We start from the raw sequence: 15,387 nt of genomic DNA on the forward strand, positions 1-15,387 counted from the left end.
TTCAACTGCTATTTTAATGCTGCACAATCTTCATCAGACTAAGTGGAAAAAAGGGGACTTGAGATTTATGTGAATGAGCAATGATGAAAAATGGAGCACAGTAAAATTAAAACAAAATTTGTGATCCTGACATTGCAATGTAGACTGAATTTACCCCTGTCATTCCCCAGGAAAGTAGGTTACATCATCCTGACTGACTCAGCAACAGGAATGATTCACTCTGCTACCAATATCTTAATGATGAATTATTCCATATATTGGTGACTTCAAATAAGGAATCAAACATCTTTCAGCATATTCCATTCACTAGCTGAACCAGCTCTATTCAGATAACTTAAACTTGAAACTGTGGTACAATCAGAGCATCTTACTGCCACCTACAAACCTGCTATTAACAGCAGCAGCTTTCTGTTCTCCACACCAGAAGTTATTGTCTTGGTGACAAATAAAGTGTCACCTATCTATCTATCTATCTTTCTATCTATCTATCTATCTATCTATCTATCTATCTATCTATCTATCTATCTATCTATCTATCTATCTATCTATGTGCAATATGCAAACTCCACATGGTGACCGACTGGGTGACACAATTAAACATAAGAAGCTACTGTAGATTCATGAGACTGCAACACAACTCCATGATAAAGTATTGTCTTCTTTTGTTGTGTAACTTGTAAACCCAATTAAAAAATCATTACCATCAATGAGATGTATACAGCTTATAAAAGGTCAGTAGTCATAATTAAGCTTTACAGAGTTGTGGGCATGATAATGCCATTAACCTTTTCATTCCAGTGTCAAGTAGGCAAACATGTTAATGAAAAAGCCTTGTGAACCAACAATCATGCAGTCACTATGAGCCGCATCGCCCCATGGGCCCCAGTGCAACTGCACTGCCTGTAGTTACAAAACTCCATGCTAGACATAATTATAAATACCTTTTTATACCATACACAAGATTACATTGTGGTGCAGTGGTCATGATGGTACAGATCTTGGCTTTGAATCTTTGGCTTTGGTGCGATTTGTATGCAGCATGCCTGCTTTACTCCTGCCTCTGTAAGTTTTCTTCCCATATACCAAGACGTGTATTTCACAGTAATGGCTAACTTTGCCTTGGCCCATTATGAATGTGGGTGTTGGCAAGAGTGTGTCCTTGAATCTATGTAAGTCTTCCATCTAAGTTATAAGGCAGGACAGGTGCTTTTTCCCCCACAACCCTGAAATAATTTAAGCAAACCTGATGATGGACAGATGGATGTATTTTCATGCAGCCTTCAAGATACAGCCAGGCTAAATGCTTAATTATTTCAGAAGCCACTCCAACATGGAAACAGGCGCATATACTTTCTTTTATTTATCCTGACTTCTACTATTTGCATATTCCAATTGTTGTCCATTATTGTCAACACGCCGTAATTTGGATAATAGTGATGTAATATGCTGATAGTCAGTTTGATCGTATTCCAGTGGTTGCATTTGAGGTAAACTGTTGAGGCTGCACAATCTCAGTTGGCATAAAACGGCTTTGAAAATAAACGGATGTGTTTCCTTCCAGCTGCTTTAAAATAAAACGAGCGTGTCTCGTTTCGAACCGCTGCCGACAAGATGTATTCGTTCCATCTGAGGGCTTAGCCAACCAGAACTATGACCATCGGCTCGAACTAGACGCCACACGCAGACACACACACACATACGGATCGCACGCGTAGACGTTCACTCTTTACACCGGATTAGAAAATCGTTCAGTAATAAACCGAGTATCAGGAATTCAGCTCTGCCATTCATAATCACTAGAGAGATTGTGTATGTGGAGGGAATCTTTCTGCACACATTTAAAAGTGTTAAACTTTAAAGCAGCTGCTGCTGCCTTGATGATCTTCCGTACCAAACACTGCAACTCCACTTTAAGACGGGCTTGATTTGAACTTATTGCCTTTGGCGTGCATGACAATCGGACATACCACAATAGTTCAATTTGTACAGCACATTTCATGTTTTGCCCAGAACGAATCGTTTATCTCGTCCTTTCTGACAGGCTGTCATTCCTAACCTTTCGCGGACGTTGCTATATAAGTGCAAAGCACTTGTGTTTCACTCTTTGATCGCACGTTAGAAAATACTGAATAAACATCATATTTGTGCACATAACTAAAGCAAGCCACGGCGTCACCAGGGTCTTTTTGAGCACATCCCGAATTATTCTCGTACTGCTCCTTAATCCTCTCTCTCCCCCTCTCGCTCTCCCTCTTTCGCTCTCGCGCTCTCACCCCCTCCCTCCTTCTCCTCTCTCTCTGTCTCTCTCTCTCTCTCTTTAATACAGTGCTTTATCTGGATGTGTAGAAGCAGTGTGTTGGAGAGCGTGTGCGATATAAAGCAGTAAGGCAGCGCTGGCAGCCAGTGTCCTGCCAGGGAGGACTCGCCCGCCACTCAGAAGTGAACGCAGCGCAGACCCGCACTGAGCTCACCTAGTTGAGCCGCCCTCGGCACTCGCTGGTCACCTGGAGATCACTTCACTCTTTGACTGGATTAATCCCAATTGAACCTTAGTTTGTTGTCCTCCCCTTCCTTTTCTCTGTCTTCAAGTCTAAGATTGTTTTACGGTCATGGGGTCTATAATTTCATTTTTATGTAGGCTGGCTAGGGGACTTCTCGTACTGTGAAGCGGATGCCAAGTGGATCTATGTTCTTAAGAGACAAAAGAGCAAAAGAAGGAGAATCCGTGGAACTTTAAGACCGAGGAGAATGCAGTCTGTGTGTTGGTTCGCCGTCCTTCTCCTCTTACCGGCTGTGTACCTGGTGAGTTCTTTCGTTTCCTTTTACTTTTTTTGCCTGCTAGTGAAGAAATCATACCAAAGCGCGTCAGTTACCTGGACCTGTGCTATTTGAAAGGCTAGGGGTGAGGAAACTTACCGCGGTTACCTGAAGCAAACACTTTTTTGGGGGGTGTGTGGGGGGTGGTATTGGGCTTCCCTTCATTGCAACGTCACTCACGTCAAAAGAAAAGTTTTATCCATTTTGCGACGGGTACAAATAAATGATAATCTGCTCGACGTTATAAAGCTTTATTTAAAAGTACGATTTCGCCGGATTTTCTTTCAGCATCTTGCATATTGGTACCTGTAGGAATTACAATATATGTTGAGATTTATAGTTAAAATTAGGTTTTTCGAGCATTGCGACTAACTTTCTCCTTTATTATGTATTTATTTCGGTGCCAGGTTGTGTATTGGACTATGCTAGATTGATTAAAGTGGGTTAAAATCGTTCAAAAATACATACGTGTGGGAATCTGTTCTATATATTCCATGTCACTTTGTGATGACGCTATAATAAAATGATTGACTTAACAATTAAATTCACACCATCTACACCTATGTGTCAACTACATTCTCCCCTTCAGCCCTGTAAGATTTTCATGCCCCCTGTAGTCGGCAGTCGGCACTAGTTAGCCCATCAACACCCTGCAGAATGTGAACGCACAAATTAATATTCAGCTCGAATGCAAGTCGGTGGCTCTATCTTTAGAACTGCCCTGTTTCTACTGTCCTCACCACAGTGGGTGTTAAGCCGGCAATTACGAATCCTACAGTACGAGTGAGCATGAAATGTCTACCATTTGCAGCGTCTACGCTTAAAAACGTGCTATTGTTTGTTGACTGTTGTCGTTTGTTTGGAAGTCAGATCGATGCTGGCGTGTTTTATTAATCCATCTCTGACCAGAGCCTAATTAAAACGAGATAAACGGCTTTGCATGGTAGGGATGGGTCTGTTATACCATACTTCCTCATTTGACATGTCAATTGGTGCATGAAGAAGCTCGTTTGAAATAGTTTACAGTGTCAACACATGTCCGCTGGAGGGCGCCTCACATCATGAAATTGCTCCGTGAAAAGCTATTTTATTTCAAGTTCATAGCTTCATATACAAATCAGTCACATTCAAGAAAGTTTATCATAAGATGCGCGTGGCTTTTTTAATACTGGTTATTTATTTATTAAATCGTGTACACCGTTTAGAGTATTTGTGAAGAAAACGCTTTTTGCTGGAATTTTCCAATGTGAGGGCTCATCACGGAAAAGGAAGAACGTTTAACTTCCGATTCTGCACCTATATACAAAAAATAGGGCAGTAACTACACGAGCTGTTGTGTAGACTGTCTAGCGAAAGACACAGCACGTAAAACCCTCGCGTTTTTTCACTGGCACGCGCCTTCCATGCGGAAACAGACCGTCGTTGAGGCTGAATCCCCTGGGACGCAGAAACAAGCGCATTAATTCTGCTTTAATTGTGAATTGGGGGTATTTCAAAAACCAATTCGCGTGCAAATTATACTGATTCAATTACCGTTCAGTTAAAGACTTCATTACCTGAACCCCATCAAGCAGAATCTGTCCAAAAAGTCCAATTTGACCGCTTTTGTTTTTAACGGCGTACTAAAGGCATCGCTGAGATTTAAGTTAGTATGCTCAAATCTGTAAAGGCAGGCACTGTGAAGCAGAACAGAAGCACATAAAGTGAATACAGCTTTGGCAAAGAAGCACACGATGATTGTTAAAATTACCTACATTAAAATTAAGAACAAAGCAATTAGCTAGTCGAATAAATACAAACCTCATCTGATGGGGGCTATTAACTTCATCAGTTCTTCGATTATAACGCTGTTTTTGACGGACAAGATATCAGGTACGGGTACATGACATACAATAATATCTTATACCATAATATTTGCATTATTTGTTTTACCATAATAAACCATATACCCAGCTTCTCTACATGATAATGAAAACCTAATCTAGAAGGCGATAATAAGCTTACAGGTAGCGAATGCGAACATAAATCATATTTGCTCTTATTAGTGGACAACTGCATACCACTAAACGCTGTTTAGTATAAAAAATGTAATGAACACTTATCCGGGAGTGTTTCGAGTCAAACTGACACAATTACAAATTCCTTCCATTTTAGGATATTTTTCGCAACGTGTGTACGAATACCAACACTTATGAGTACATCTCTAAGTGGTTTTCAAAACCATTCTCTTTGGGGGGGGGCATATTTAATGAATTGACACCGGAGTCTAAAGGCGCGACAACTGAGAGCTTAGCTCTAGGGGTTTCCACGGCTCCTCGTGTCACTAAAAACGGTTCAATGCAGACCTTCAGGGGATTTCGTGAGGGTCTCTATTGTGCGGTCCTTCGAAGGACTCGAGCAAATGAAGTTTACTGTACAAACACGTGTGTCATTTAATTGCAAATTCAATCAAAGACTTTCAACCTGCCCAGTCTGATGTCTACAGTAGGTGCACTGATTTTTTAGGGACCTTACTTTAATGTTTAATCAATAAATTGCAACGAATAGGCGGTATGCATTTAACGCGATAACCCACATTCAAAAAATCGAAACATTCGTGCTCGCTATCCAGATATAGTGTGCCACCTGCTTTTTCTTTGAATTAATAATAAGTGGAAAATAGCCTATACAAGGTGTAATACAGTTTTCAAGTTTTCATTAAATGTACTATTAGAATTAAACAAATATACATAATTGAGAGAAGACTAAGGAGATGCTTTCATTTTACCATCCAGCCTTCCACTCTTCCAGTGTTGTTACTGAAAAAAAAAATCAGTCGATATTATCATAAATTCACACATTCGTCATCATGGAAGAAGTAATTTATTGTATACATCATTTACCTTATAAATAGTATATAAACCAAACTTGTTGCATTATAGGGATCTTTGCGGCATGCACTCTTCACTTGGAATGAGCATTTAAAAAACAGGAGCGATATACAGGAAAATATGAGTTTTGTTTTAAAAAACAACCACGTGACTTTCCAGATTGTCAGATATTTTCCCAGATGACGCTTTCAAATGCTATCATTTTAATCTTTCGCGTTATGCTGCATGAAGACAAAGAAAAAGGCTTGTGCTGTTTGTTTCGTATCCAACAGAAACAATTAATTTTGTGAAGAATTCAAAAAGACAGAATGCCAAGAATTGCATTGCTATGATTGGATATTTGGAAGAATTTTTGAGAGCTCGACCATTTTTTTTTTTTTTATGGTTAAAAAGTAATCGTAGATGACATTTGAATCTGAGCAGGTAGTGCCTGCCATTCTCGCGACCTGTTCTGTCCAATAGATTTGGTATTCGTCTTCTACTTTTATTGGCATTTCTAATTTTAAACCAAACTATTTTTGAACAAGATGTGATAAACTTACAAGAAATTCTCCAGGATGTTGAAACCACTGTATGAAGTTGTAGTTCTATTAGATCAAGTTGTGTTTTGAATGATTTTACGCACAAACCTTGTAAATACGTCACGAATTACACGGATAAAGTGACAAGAAGTTTAATTAAATCTCAGTTTGTTTATGAAACGGATAAACATAAAAGTCATTTGAATGCCGTTAGTATTCTGTTTTAAATAAATAAAATGTGTCTTTATGTTAAATGTTTTCAGATAATAATACTCTTTCCATAAAACAGAATAAAGGCTATACTTTTCTACACTGCGTTACACGTGGACAAAACCGGTAAGAAACACAGAAAAGGATCAGAAACAAATTGCAGGTTCCTGTGTGAGAAACAACACCCAATTAAAGGGACGTGGAATGAAAGAGAAGATTCAGTAACAACGAAAACGGAGATGAGTTTGTCAGCCTGCTAGGATGTGCCCTTTAAAGGACGGGCGTCCCATTTAAGGTTTGCTCCTGCCGCGTTAGGCTTCGACTTTCTAGAGGATGGGCGAATTTATCTTTAATAGAAATTCTCTGTCGCATTACATATAAGTCCGCAGATGAATATTCTTATGTTCTGACGTTAAGATAAACTATTGAATTCTTGTGGTATTGTTGGCGCTGTCTGGTTTTAAACTGTTATTTACGTGCATTTTCAGCAGCTGAGATGCCACCGCTATGTGTGTGCCATGACATATCATTTAAGTGATAAATAATGCACAGGACAATAATATGCTTTGCACCATTCTATTTTAAATACCACTTTTAGAAACTTTGCAGACATGCTTTCAAAATTACTCAGTGTACATGCTGTTCCTGTGCCGTATCTTCATTTAAAAAAAAAAATGTCACTGATGTGAAATACTAGACATGGAAAGCATTTTATCATTTACGAAAGAGGTGCGCTCAAAAGATGTCACTCAATTTATTGAGAAAGTGGAATGAATTACGCTTAATGAAAGCGCTCCCCAGTGAATATTGCTGGCAATATCCGGAGACCACTGTGTTAGACTGATACGACGATGTGGCAGAACACATCAAACAATAACCGAGAATCCACTATAATATGCATGTTGTTGAATTTATGTGTGTGTCTTTTTCATATGATGCAGACTTTGATTTCTGAAATTGCTGACCGGTACGACGATTTTACAAACTGATTTGTAAAGCTGTTTCAAAGCTTGTATTTGCATATTGATTAATGGAGGTCACAAAGTATAACGTTAAAGCACTTAATCATGGTTTGCTTAAACATATGTAAGAGTGATAGGGTACTAATCTTTTATTTATCCGAAAATAATTAATCCTATTTAAATTATGGTCTAACTATAGTCGGTGAATGACATAGATAAAACCCCAAATACAAATATCTTTAAGTATCAAATATGATACCAAGAAAAAAGTATTGTCTTCACTAGTATATCAAATATATTTTGCTTGAGCACGTCATATACTTATACGGTATACTTCTTTACTTACCTAAACAAAATATGCAGTAAACAGTATAAAATGTTAATCGGAATAGTTGTAGTCATTTCCTTCAGACTGTGACCAAATTCTTCCAATGTGCAATTGTAAATAAAAATAAGCAGTGTAGCCAGACATAGCACAGCTTTGAAATTATTTACATCTTGCATTTTAAAGTTAAAAAACGCAAGCGCACAGAATGAGTTGCCTAAGTGAACCAATACAATCATAACCTTAGTTTTAAGTTCCTATCATTAAATCTGAAATATCTTACATTATTTTAAACCGCATAATGTCCAAGGACTTCAAATTCAATTTATTTTTGCATAGCATCCTTCATAAGCACAGACGTATTTACAACTGTAATTCCTTAGCATTAAAGTACTAACCCTTACAACATTTACGTGCATAAACCCACTAATTTAAAAAACTCTTTAATCCACACTGCTCTTTTAATTACCTTACTTTCAACTATTAATTGAAACTTCACTAAGCGTTATTGCTTTTGCAAAGCATTCTTATATCGGGTTGTAAAGCACCTTTCATGGATCTCTCTTTTTTTTTAAAATCTTGATATGAATGTTGATGTTCAAGTAGTGAATATGTTTATAAATTATGTATTGTGCAGTATTAAAAATCAGTTTTTTTGTTTTTTTTGTTTTGCGCTTTAGAAGGAAGTCGCACAGGGTAAAGATTTCAGGACCTGGGACATCTCCGCAGTCCGAGGATTTTTAACGGACTCTCAGAAGCTTTCTAATGCCCCAGAAAAATCCCTTGTTTCGTTTCTGCATTAACTCCGTCTGCTGTTCTGTTAAACTGATTCATGTCCTTCAGCAAGTCCCTTATTTAAATTCGGACCGCACGTGTCAAGAGGGACACCAAATCTTCTGTCAACCTCATACACTGAAACGGTTACCATGCCATGCAGATTTACAGAAACTATTCCTACAATTTAGCTTTCTATACTATGTATTTATGCATATAATATTCAACTTGTATTGGCTTCATTATGATACCATAAACGACCATGGGTTAAAGCGATAGTTTTCTTGGTCAGAAACCAACGTATAGCTTTTAATAATTCTAAATTCGCTTGAATATGCCGTTGTTTCTTTTCACGACCTGTACGATTATTGGTTAAATATTATAATACACATTTTTTTTTTGTTTAATCTTTTCCAAGATTTAGTAAAAGATGAAAATATGAAATTCTTTTAGCTGAGGAAGGCTAAAGTATAAGTTGATCTTGTTGGCCATTTTAATTAATTAGTTCAATGTTTGGTTTGGGCTTTTTCTCGGTGAATAATTGAAGATTCAAGAGAAACACATAGAGAAGGAAAAGTTACTAATTTATTAAAAAAAAAAAACCCTAGAAAATAGACTTTAAACGCCTGTGTAACGTCTACGTAATATTAACAAGGGTACTCGGTTTAGTCCAATTAACAGTTAAACAGCCCGCTGCATTTACAAGCGCAGAACGCTGTACGCGATCACAGACACAGCACAGTTACCGTCAACAAGAAGGACAAGACCCATTTCACTTCCTTCTGTTTTGTAATTCCGTTGATTTTAAGTGTGCGTTACTGGTTGCATTATGGTCGAGAGAACATGCTTATTGATGATGTACTTTACAATTTGAATGACTTCTGTATAACTTTAAAATTTCTAACAACACTTGATCTTTCTTTCTTTCTTTTTCTTTGTAATAAATGTTTATTCACTATACAAGTTAAAGTCCATTTATTTAGCTTCTTAAACGCATGTTAGGAGGTAATACATGAAAATATTGATGTCAGATTGTTATATTTGAATTTGTGATAACACTATAGGTTTATGTGACTGTTAGGCAGAATGCCAAATGCATGAATGTTGCAGAAATGTTATGGAGCACGCAAAGTGATTCTTAATTATTTTTATAATCATCAATCATTAGGTTAATTAACTTAGCAAATCCAAAGTCGTCTGATTTCTACGTTTATCGTTATGCTAAAGGAAGTGCATTAAACCGTTTCTCACATTTATGGTGGTTGAGTATAAAACCAGTAATCGACGAGTAGTTAAGTCATGAATGAACACCAGAAGGCCTTCAGCTGCTGAAACAAAAAGGAAGATGTACTGAAAGTTAACATTTTTCTTTTACTTCTGAATCAGAACGTTAGCATTAAGGATGCTGGTCTTTATAATATGTGAGCTGTTTTTTGTTAAAGTTTATAGAGGTTTTAGTCAAGGTACTGGATATAACACTCTTGTTAAGAACCATCATAAACACTGTGTGCAGTCATAGACAGTCTCACTATAAGCAAGTTTAGGCATGGCCTACAGGAATCGGTATGAAGTTAAAGAGTCTGATTGATCATCCCAGGAGAATGAAATAATTTATCCTTTTAGTGAAAGTAAATTGAGAATAAGAAAAGAGTTTCTAGTAGTATTTAAAACTGTGCATAAATACTAGGTTAAAAACATTCTTCAATGAAGACATAACCGGAATGTATGTGAAAATAATGTAGAAGCATCCTTTAAGCCACCGGCAAATTTGTTTTAGAGATGTTGGATTAATAGAGTTTGATTTTCTGTAGCATGTTTCCATGAAATAGTCTTGGTTTTGACCTGATTGTTATCTACAGTAGTCCTCTAGCTAACCTTATTTAAAAAAAAAAAAAAAGGTATTTCCATGGAATGAGAAAAAAAACCATAACATAACCTTTGTTTGAATAACTACTATGATGCTAACACGCTATCCACGTCTGCTTTGTGCCTTTTAGTAGATGTCGTCAGGGTAGGCTCCAACCACCATGATCCTGAGACTGGAGTAAGCAAGTCTGAAAAAGGAACTAAGGCTGAAATAGAAAGTATTATATACAAATCATTTTATTGTTTCAGAAAAAAGGCAAATTATTTTCACTAGGTTTCGATTAGGCACTGATACATGTGATCTTAATGACCTTATTCAAATACACTTTAACTAAAGCGGTAATGTTTAGCTGTTTCAGCATTACTAATAAATCAATTATTTAACAAGGTTTAAAATATTTTCTCTTAACAAGAATTGTGAAATATTGTTTTGTACAGTGCCATTTCAAAAACGGTCAAAACTTTGGCGACAGGAAAGACCGAAATTCAGGATCGTGAAACATAAAAAGTCGGCGGAAGGAAATGTAATTAATTTCCAGGGTAAACGATTTTTTCTTAAAGACACAATTTTTAATGCTAGTAGAAACAATGACAAAATAAGTTATTAAAAATGGTTATTTGTATCACTATATAATACTTTATGAATTTATAGAACACCATATGAAGTTGGTATGAAGTGTCAAGTCTATTCCTACCATAATTTTATTATGATTACAGTAAAAAAGGCAAAAGTTATTTTTAATTTTTGTAGGTTTATTTTGTTTTTAATATTTTACTCCCCTCTTTTATAAAATAAAATGAGCATTTTCAATCATTATATATAGGTTTGGGATCATACCTGGTGCTGCAGTGTTTAGCAGTGCTGCCTCATATCCACAATTCTGGGTTCAATTCCTGTGCAAAGTCGTCCGTCTTAAATTTGGACATTCTGTGTTTGCGTGGGATTTCCTCTCACAATCCCAAAGATGTGATCTGTAATGTGTGGGTGGGCCTGGTGGTGAATTGGCGGCTTATGCATGGTCGGTTTGTATCACGCTATATTATATTTCAGCACCGTTTCAAAATTAAATAATTTGTTTAGGGTGTATACAAAATAGACAAATGTACTCTTCTCACCACTTTATTTTGAAATGTGTTGGACAAAATACATAAGACAAAAAATACAATGTGAAACTCGGAACATTTTATTAAGTGTAAATGAACAGTCTTTTTCTTTTTATATTTTTGTCAGTCCATGCATATATTTTGTTTTCTCATGAAGCCAATGGGTACCAAATAATGATGTCATAACAAAAACCAACTATTACTACAATGTAAAGTGCATTTCCAGCACCATTAAATTCATTTCATGGTTGACTGTTCTTTCTAATCCATATAGAAGTCCTGATACAAAGAGTCAGTTTTCTATTACATTTTTAAACATCCTGTTATGTCTTACAGCCAGAAGCACTCCTCTGCAGTCATCCTGGAGTCCTTGACATTGATCTTAATGGGTGGACACTTTAGTTGTCATAAAGTGTCATTATTAGTGATTAATTAAAGGTTAGAAAGATTGTTAATCAATGATTAGGTAATAATAATAAAAAATGTCAAGTGAAGGTGAACTCTAACACCCTCCTCTATATTAACATTCTTATAGATTTAATAAAGAAACAGGGAAATTAATTAATATTCTTCGAGGGCTCTCTCTACCTGCATCTCATGGGACAAAGAAGACATACAATTTTATTTTCTTTTATTAAATATGTTTTTAATTTACTTCAAGGCAACAGACAATGTACATTTTCTTTACCGTAGCTCACAGGTCAATTAAGATCACATCTGAATGCATCACATCATCATGTAAACAATAAGGGAAATTCTGCAACTCACAACTAGTTAATATTTGTTATCTGTGCTTGCATTTTGGCACATGCTTTTTAAATTTAAACATCTTTTTAACTTTTAAAAATTTAAATATCTGCAAAGTATTTAGTGTAATAGGTTTACAGGCTACCACACCGATTATGGTATGTTGCTGGTTCTTTCTTGTGGCATAGCTGCTCCATTGAAATGAAGGTCCTATACATTTTCTGAATCTGCTTATTCAAATACTGTATAGAAAATGCCAAAGAGTACTCCATAAAACTGGGATGTGAGTCAGGAAAGAATCCAAAAAAAGGTGCCAGTACCCTTAAAGGGCACATTTTCTCTTGCCGAACCAATTTAGAACCCTCAATAAACATATCTTATGATTTTCAGAATGTGGGAGGAAGGAAACTGAAGTACTTGGGTCTGGGGGGGGGTGGGGGGTCAATGCGGGGGAACATGGATTTGAAGCCAGGAATAGCAAGCTGTGATACAGCTGCACTAACCAACCACTCTGCTGGCCAGAAATATTTCAGAATCCATCCATCCATCCATCCATCCATCCATCCTTTCCGCTTATCCGAGGTTGGGTCGCGGGGGGCAGCAGCTTGAGCAGAGATGCCCAGACTTCCCTCCTCCCCGGCCACTTCTTCTAGCTCTTCCAGGAGAATCCCGAGGCGTTCCCAGGCCAGCCGGGAGACATAGTCCCTCCAGTGTGTCCTGGGTCTTCCCCGGGGCCTCCTCCCGGTTGGACGTGCCTGGAACACCTCATCAGGGAGGCGTCCAGGAGGCATCCTGATCAGATGCCTGAGCCACCTCATCTCTACTCTGAGCCCCTCCCGGATGACTGAGCTTCTCACCCTCTCTTTAAGGGAGAGCCCAGACACCCTGTGGAGGAAACTCATTTCAGCCGCTTGTATTCGCAATCTCATTCTTTCGGTCACTACCCATAGCTCATGACCATAGGTGAGGATATTTCAGCATATATATTTTTATTCTCTTAGGTGCCTTATTAGTAATTGTGCATATATAAATAATCATGGCTATCTAATACCCTTTTGTTACTTATATGACAGTTTCATTTGCAATTGTTCTGACAATTCTTGTTGTTTACCAGTTTATACAAAAAGATGGGGTTTGGGGAACAAATTCACTCGCACAGTACACCACGCCATGAAAAAGTGAGCTATCAGTAGAGAATCTGTCTGTTTTATCTGGATCATACAACATGCATGCTGCCTATGAACCTTTCCTTTATAGAACAGCAAGAGTTTAAAATCAGTCTGAGACAGAGATTTTGGCACTCAGAATAAAACAGGGAATAAAAGCTTGAAGGGGGAATTTATTAAAAACGCCTAAAGACTAAACAAATAGTTTCACCAAACATTAAGCATACAAAACACAAAGAAATAAAAACGATCCATCCCCTTTCCATCAATCCATCCATCCATTACCCAACCCGCTATGTCCTAACTACAGAGTCACGGGGGTCTGCTGGAGCCAATCCCAGCCAACACAGGGCGCAAGGCAGGAACAAACCCCGGGCAGGGTGCCAGCCCACTGCAGCCATCCCATTTCATTTAATTAAAATCCCTAAAATTTTTAAAATAACATGAACCTAAAGCAAATCAATATTGCTATATAATCGCCTCCATACGCACCCCTATACCCATAACTAAATTAAATTATGACATGGATTACAGCTTGCCTAACACATTCAATGTTGTAAATAAATGAACATCTGTGAAGCACTATGCTCTCTCAATACAGACAGTTCAAACAGAGATATTGCACACAAGAATATTATCCTTTCAAAACTGATCACATAGGCTTTACTCAGTTCAGGCTCTTCAATACAGCTGTCCATATAATTTTACAGCTCCCAGAGTCTGATTATCAGAACGCTTGCTCGCTGGGTAGTAAGCAGCAAGGTACAGCCACACCAGGTCTGAAGCATTCCTTACTATGAAACTTTTGTACAAGTCTTCTCTGTGATATTCCACTTTAAGTCCCCTCAACTGCAATTTCTGTTAGTTGCATTCAACTGGGCTGCTGTGTGGCAGCCTAAAAGAATGTGCAGCTGCTTATGAAGTTGCCACTTTCAAGGTCAGGAGCTTTGATGGCAGTTAGTTGACAGAGTTCTCTCATTAGCTCAGGTTGTTAGAACTGGTGCTGTCTAATCCAGCAAATGGAGTTTGAATCCTTCTGCTGATACATCTAAGAGTAGAGGGAGTAAGTCCAGATTAAGACCCCCATAGGCCCCTGGGTGACTTAATGATTAGAGCTCCATAAACGAGAGTTGATCATGCTTTTCATAATGCATCACACAGACACCCAGTCATTTAATATAGCATGGTAATTCCCACTCTTAATTTTGGTGTGCAGACACTCAATTGTGTCATCAAGCGGGTACATTTTAGTGTGTGAATAATCAATCATTTCCTCGGGGTTTATGAAAGGCCTGGATGCGCACCCAGAATGCCCTGATGGAATATTCACCTCTGGGTGAGAGGCAGGACTGACACACCATAAACAAATATCATGTTGATGATCCACTTTAAATCCATCCATTATCCAACCCGCTATATCCTAACTACAGGGTCACAGGGGTCTGCTGGAGCCAATCCCAGCCAACACAGGGCGCAAGGCAGGAAACAAACCCTGGACAGGGCACCAGGCCACCGCAGGGCGAGCGCACACACACACGCACACACCCACCCACACACCAAGCACACACTAGGGACAATTTAGAATCGCCAATGCACCTAACCTGCATGTCTATGGACTGTGGGAGGAAACTGGAGTACCTGGAGGAAACCCACGCAGACACGGGGAGAACATGCAAACTCCATGCAGGGAGGACCCGGGAAGCGAACCCAGGTCTCCTAACTGTGAGGCAGCAGCGCTACCAACTGTGCCACCGTGCCGCCCTCCACTTTAAATGTTTTATTTAAATGTTCATTTATTGCCTGTGGAAGACATTTGCACAAATTCATCCTGGGGTTAGAAAAAAATTATTTATTATTAATTTATTAATCTTGAAAATTCCAAAGCAGTGATAATAGGAAGTTTAAAAACATTCTGGCAAATCATTTAATTACATTGTCTGGTCTGTACCAGCTGCCATGCCACATGCACTTTAGAACAGATAATTCGCCTGAAGCTAAGCATGTTTTTGGGCCTGGCTAGTACTT

The 15,387-nt window shown here is 38.1% G+C and overlaps 1 protein-coding gene across 1 annotated transcript in view; it reads left to right on the plus strand.

The window, feature by feature from the left end:
* Nucleotides 1-2,311: 2,311 nt before the first annotated feature.
* nxph1 (neurexophilin 1) overlaps nt 2,312-15,387 on the plus strand; it is a 255,396-nt gene continuing 242,320 nt past the window's right edge. Inside the window, exon 1 of the mRNA XM_028817149.2 lies at nt 2,312-2,802. Within this exon, the coding sequence (XP_028672982.1) occupies nt 2,749-2,802 (54 nt within the window). The 5' untranslated portion in view covers nt 2,312-2,748. The remainder of the gene's footprint in view (nt 2,803-15,387) is intronic.

The sequence above is a fragment of the Erpetoichthys calabaricus genome, chromosome 13, assembly GCF_900747795.2.
Source record: "Erpetoichthys calabaricus chromosome 13, fErpCal1.3, whole genome shotgun sequence".
Lineage (NCBI taxonomy): Eukaryota > Metazoa > Chordata > Cladistia > Polypteriformes > Polypteridae > Erpetoichthys > Erpetoichthys calabaricus.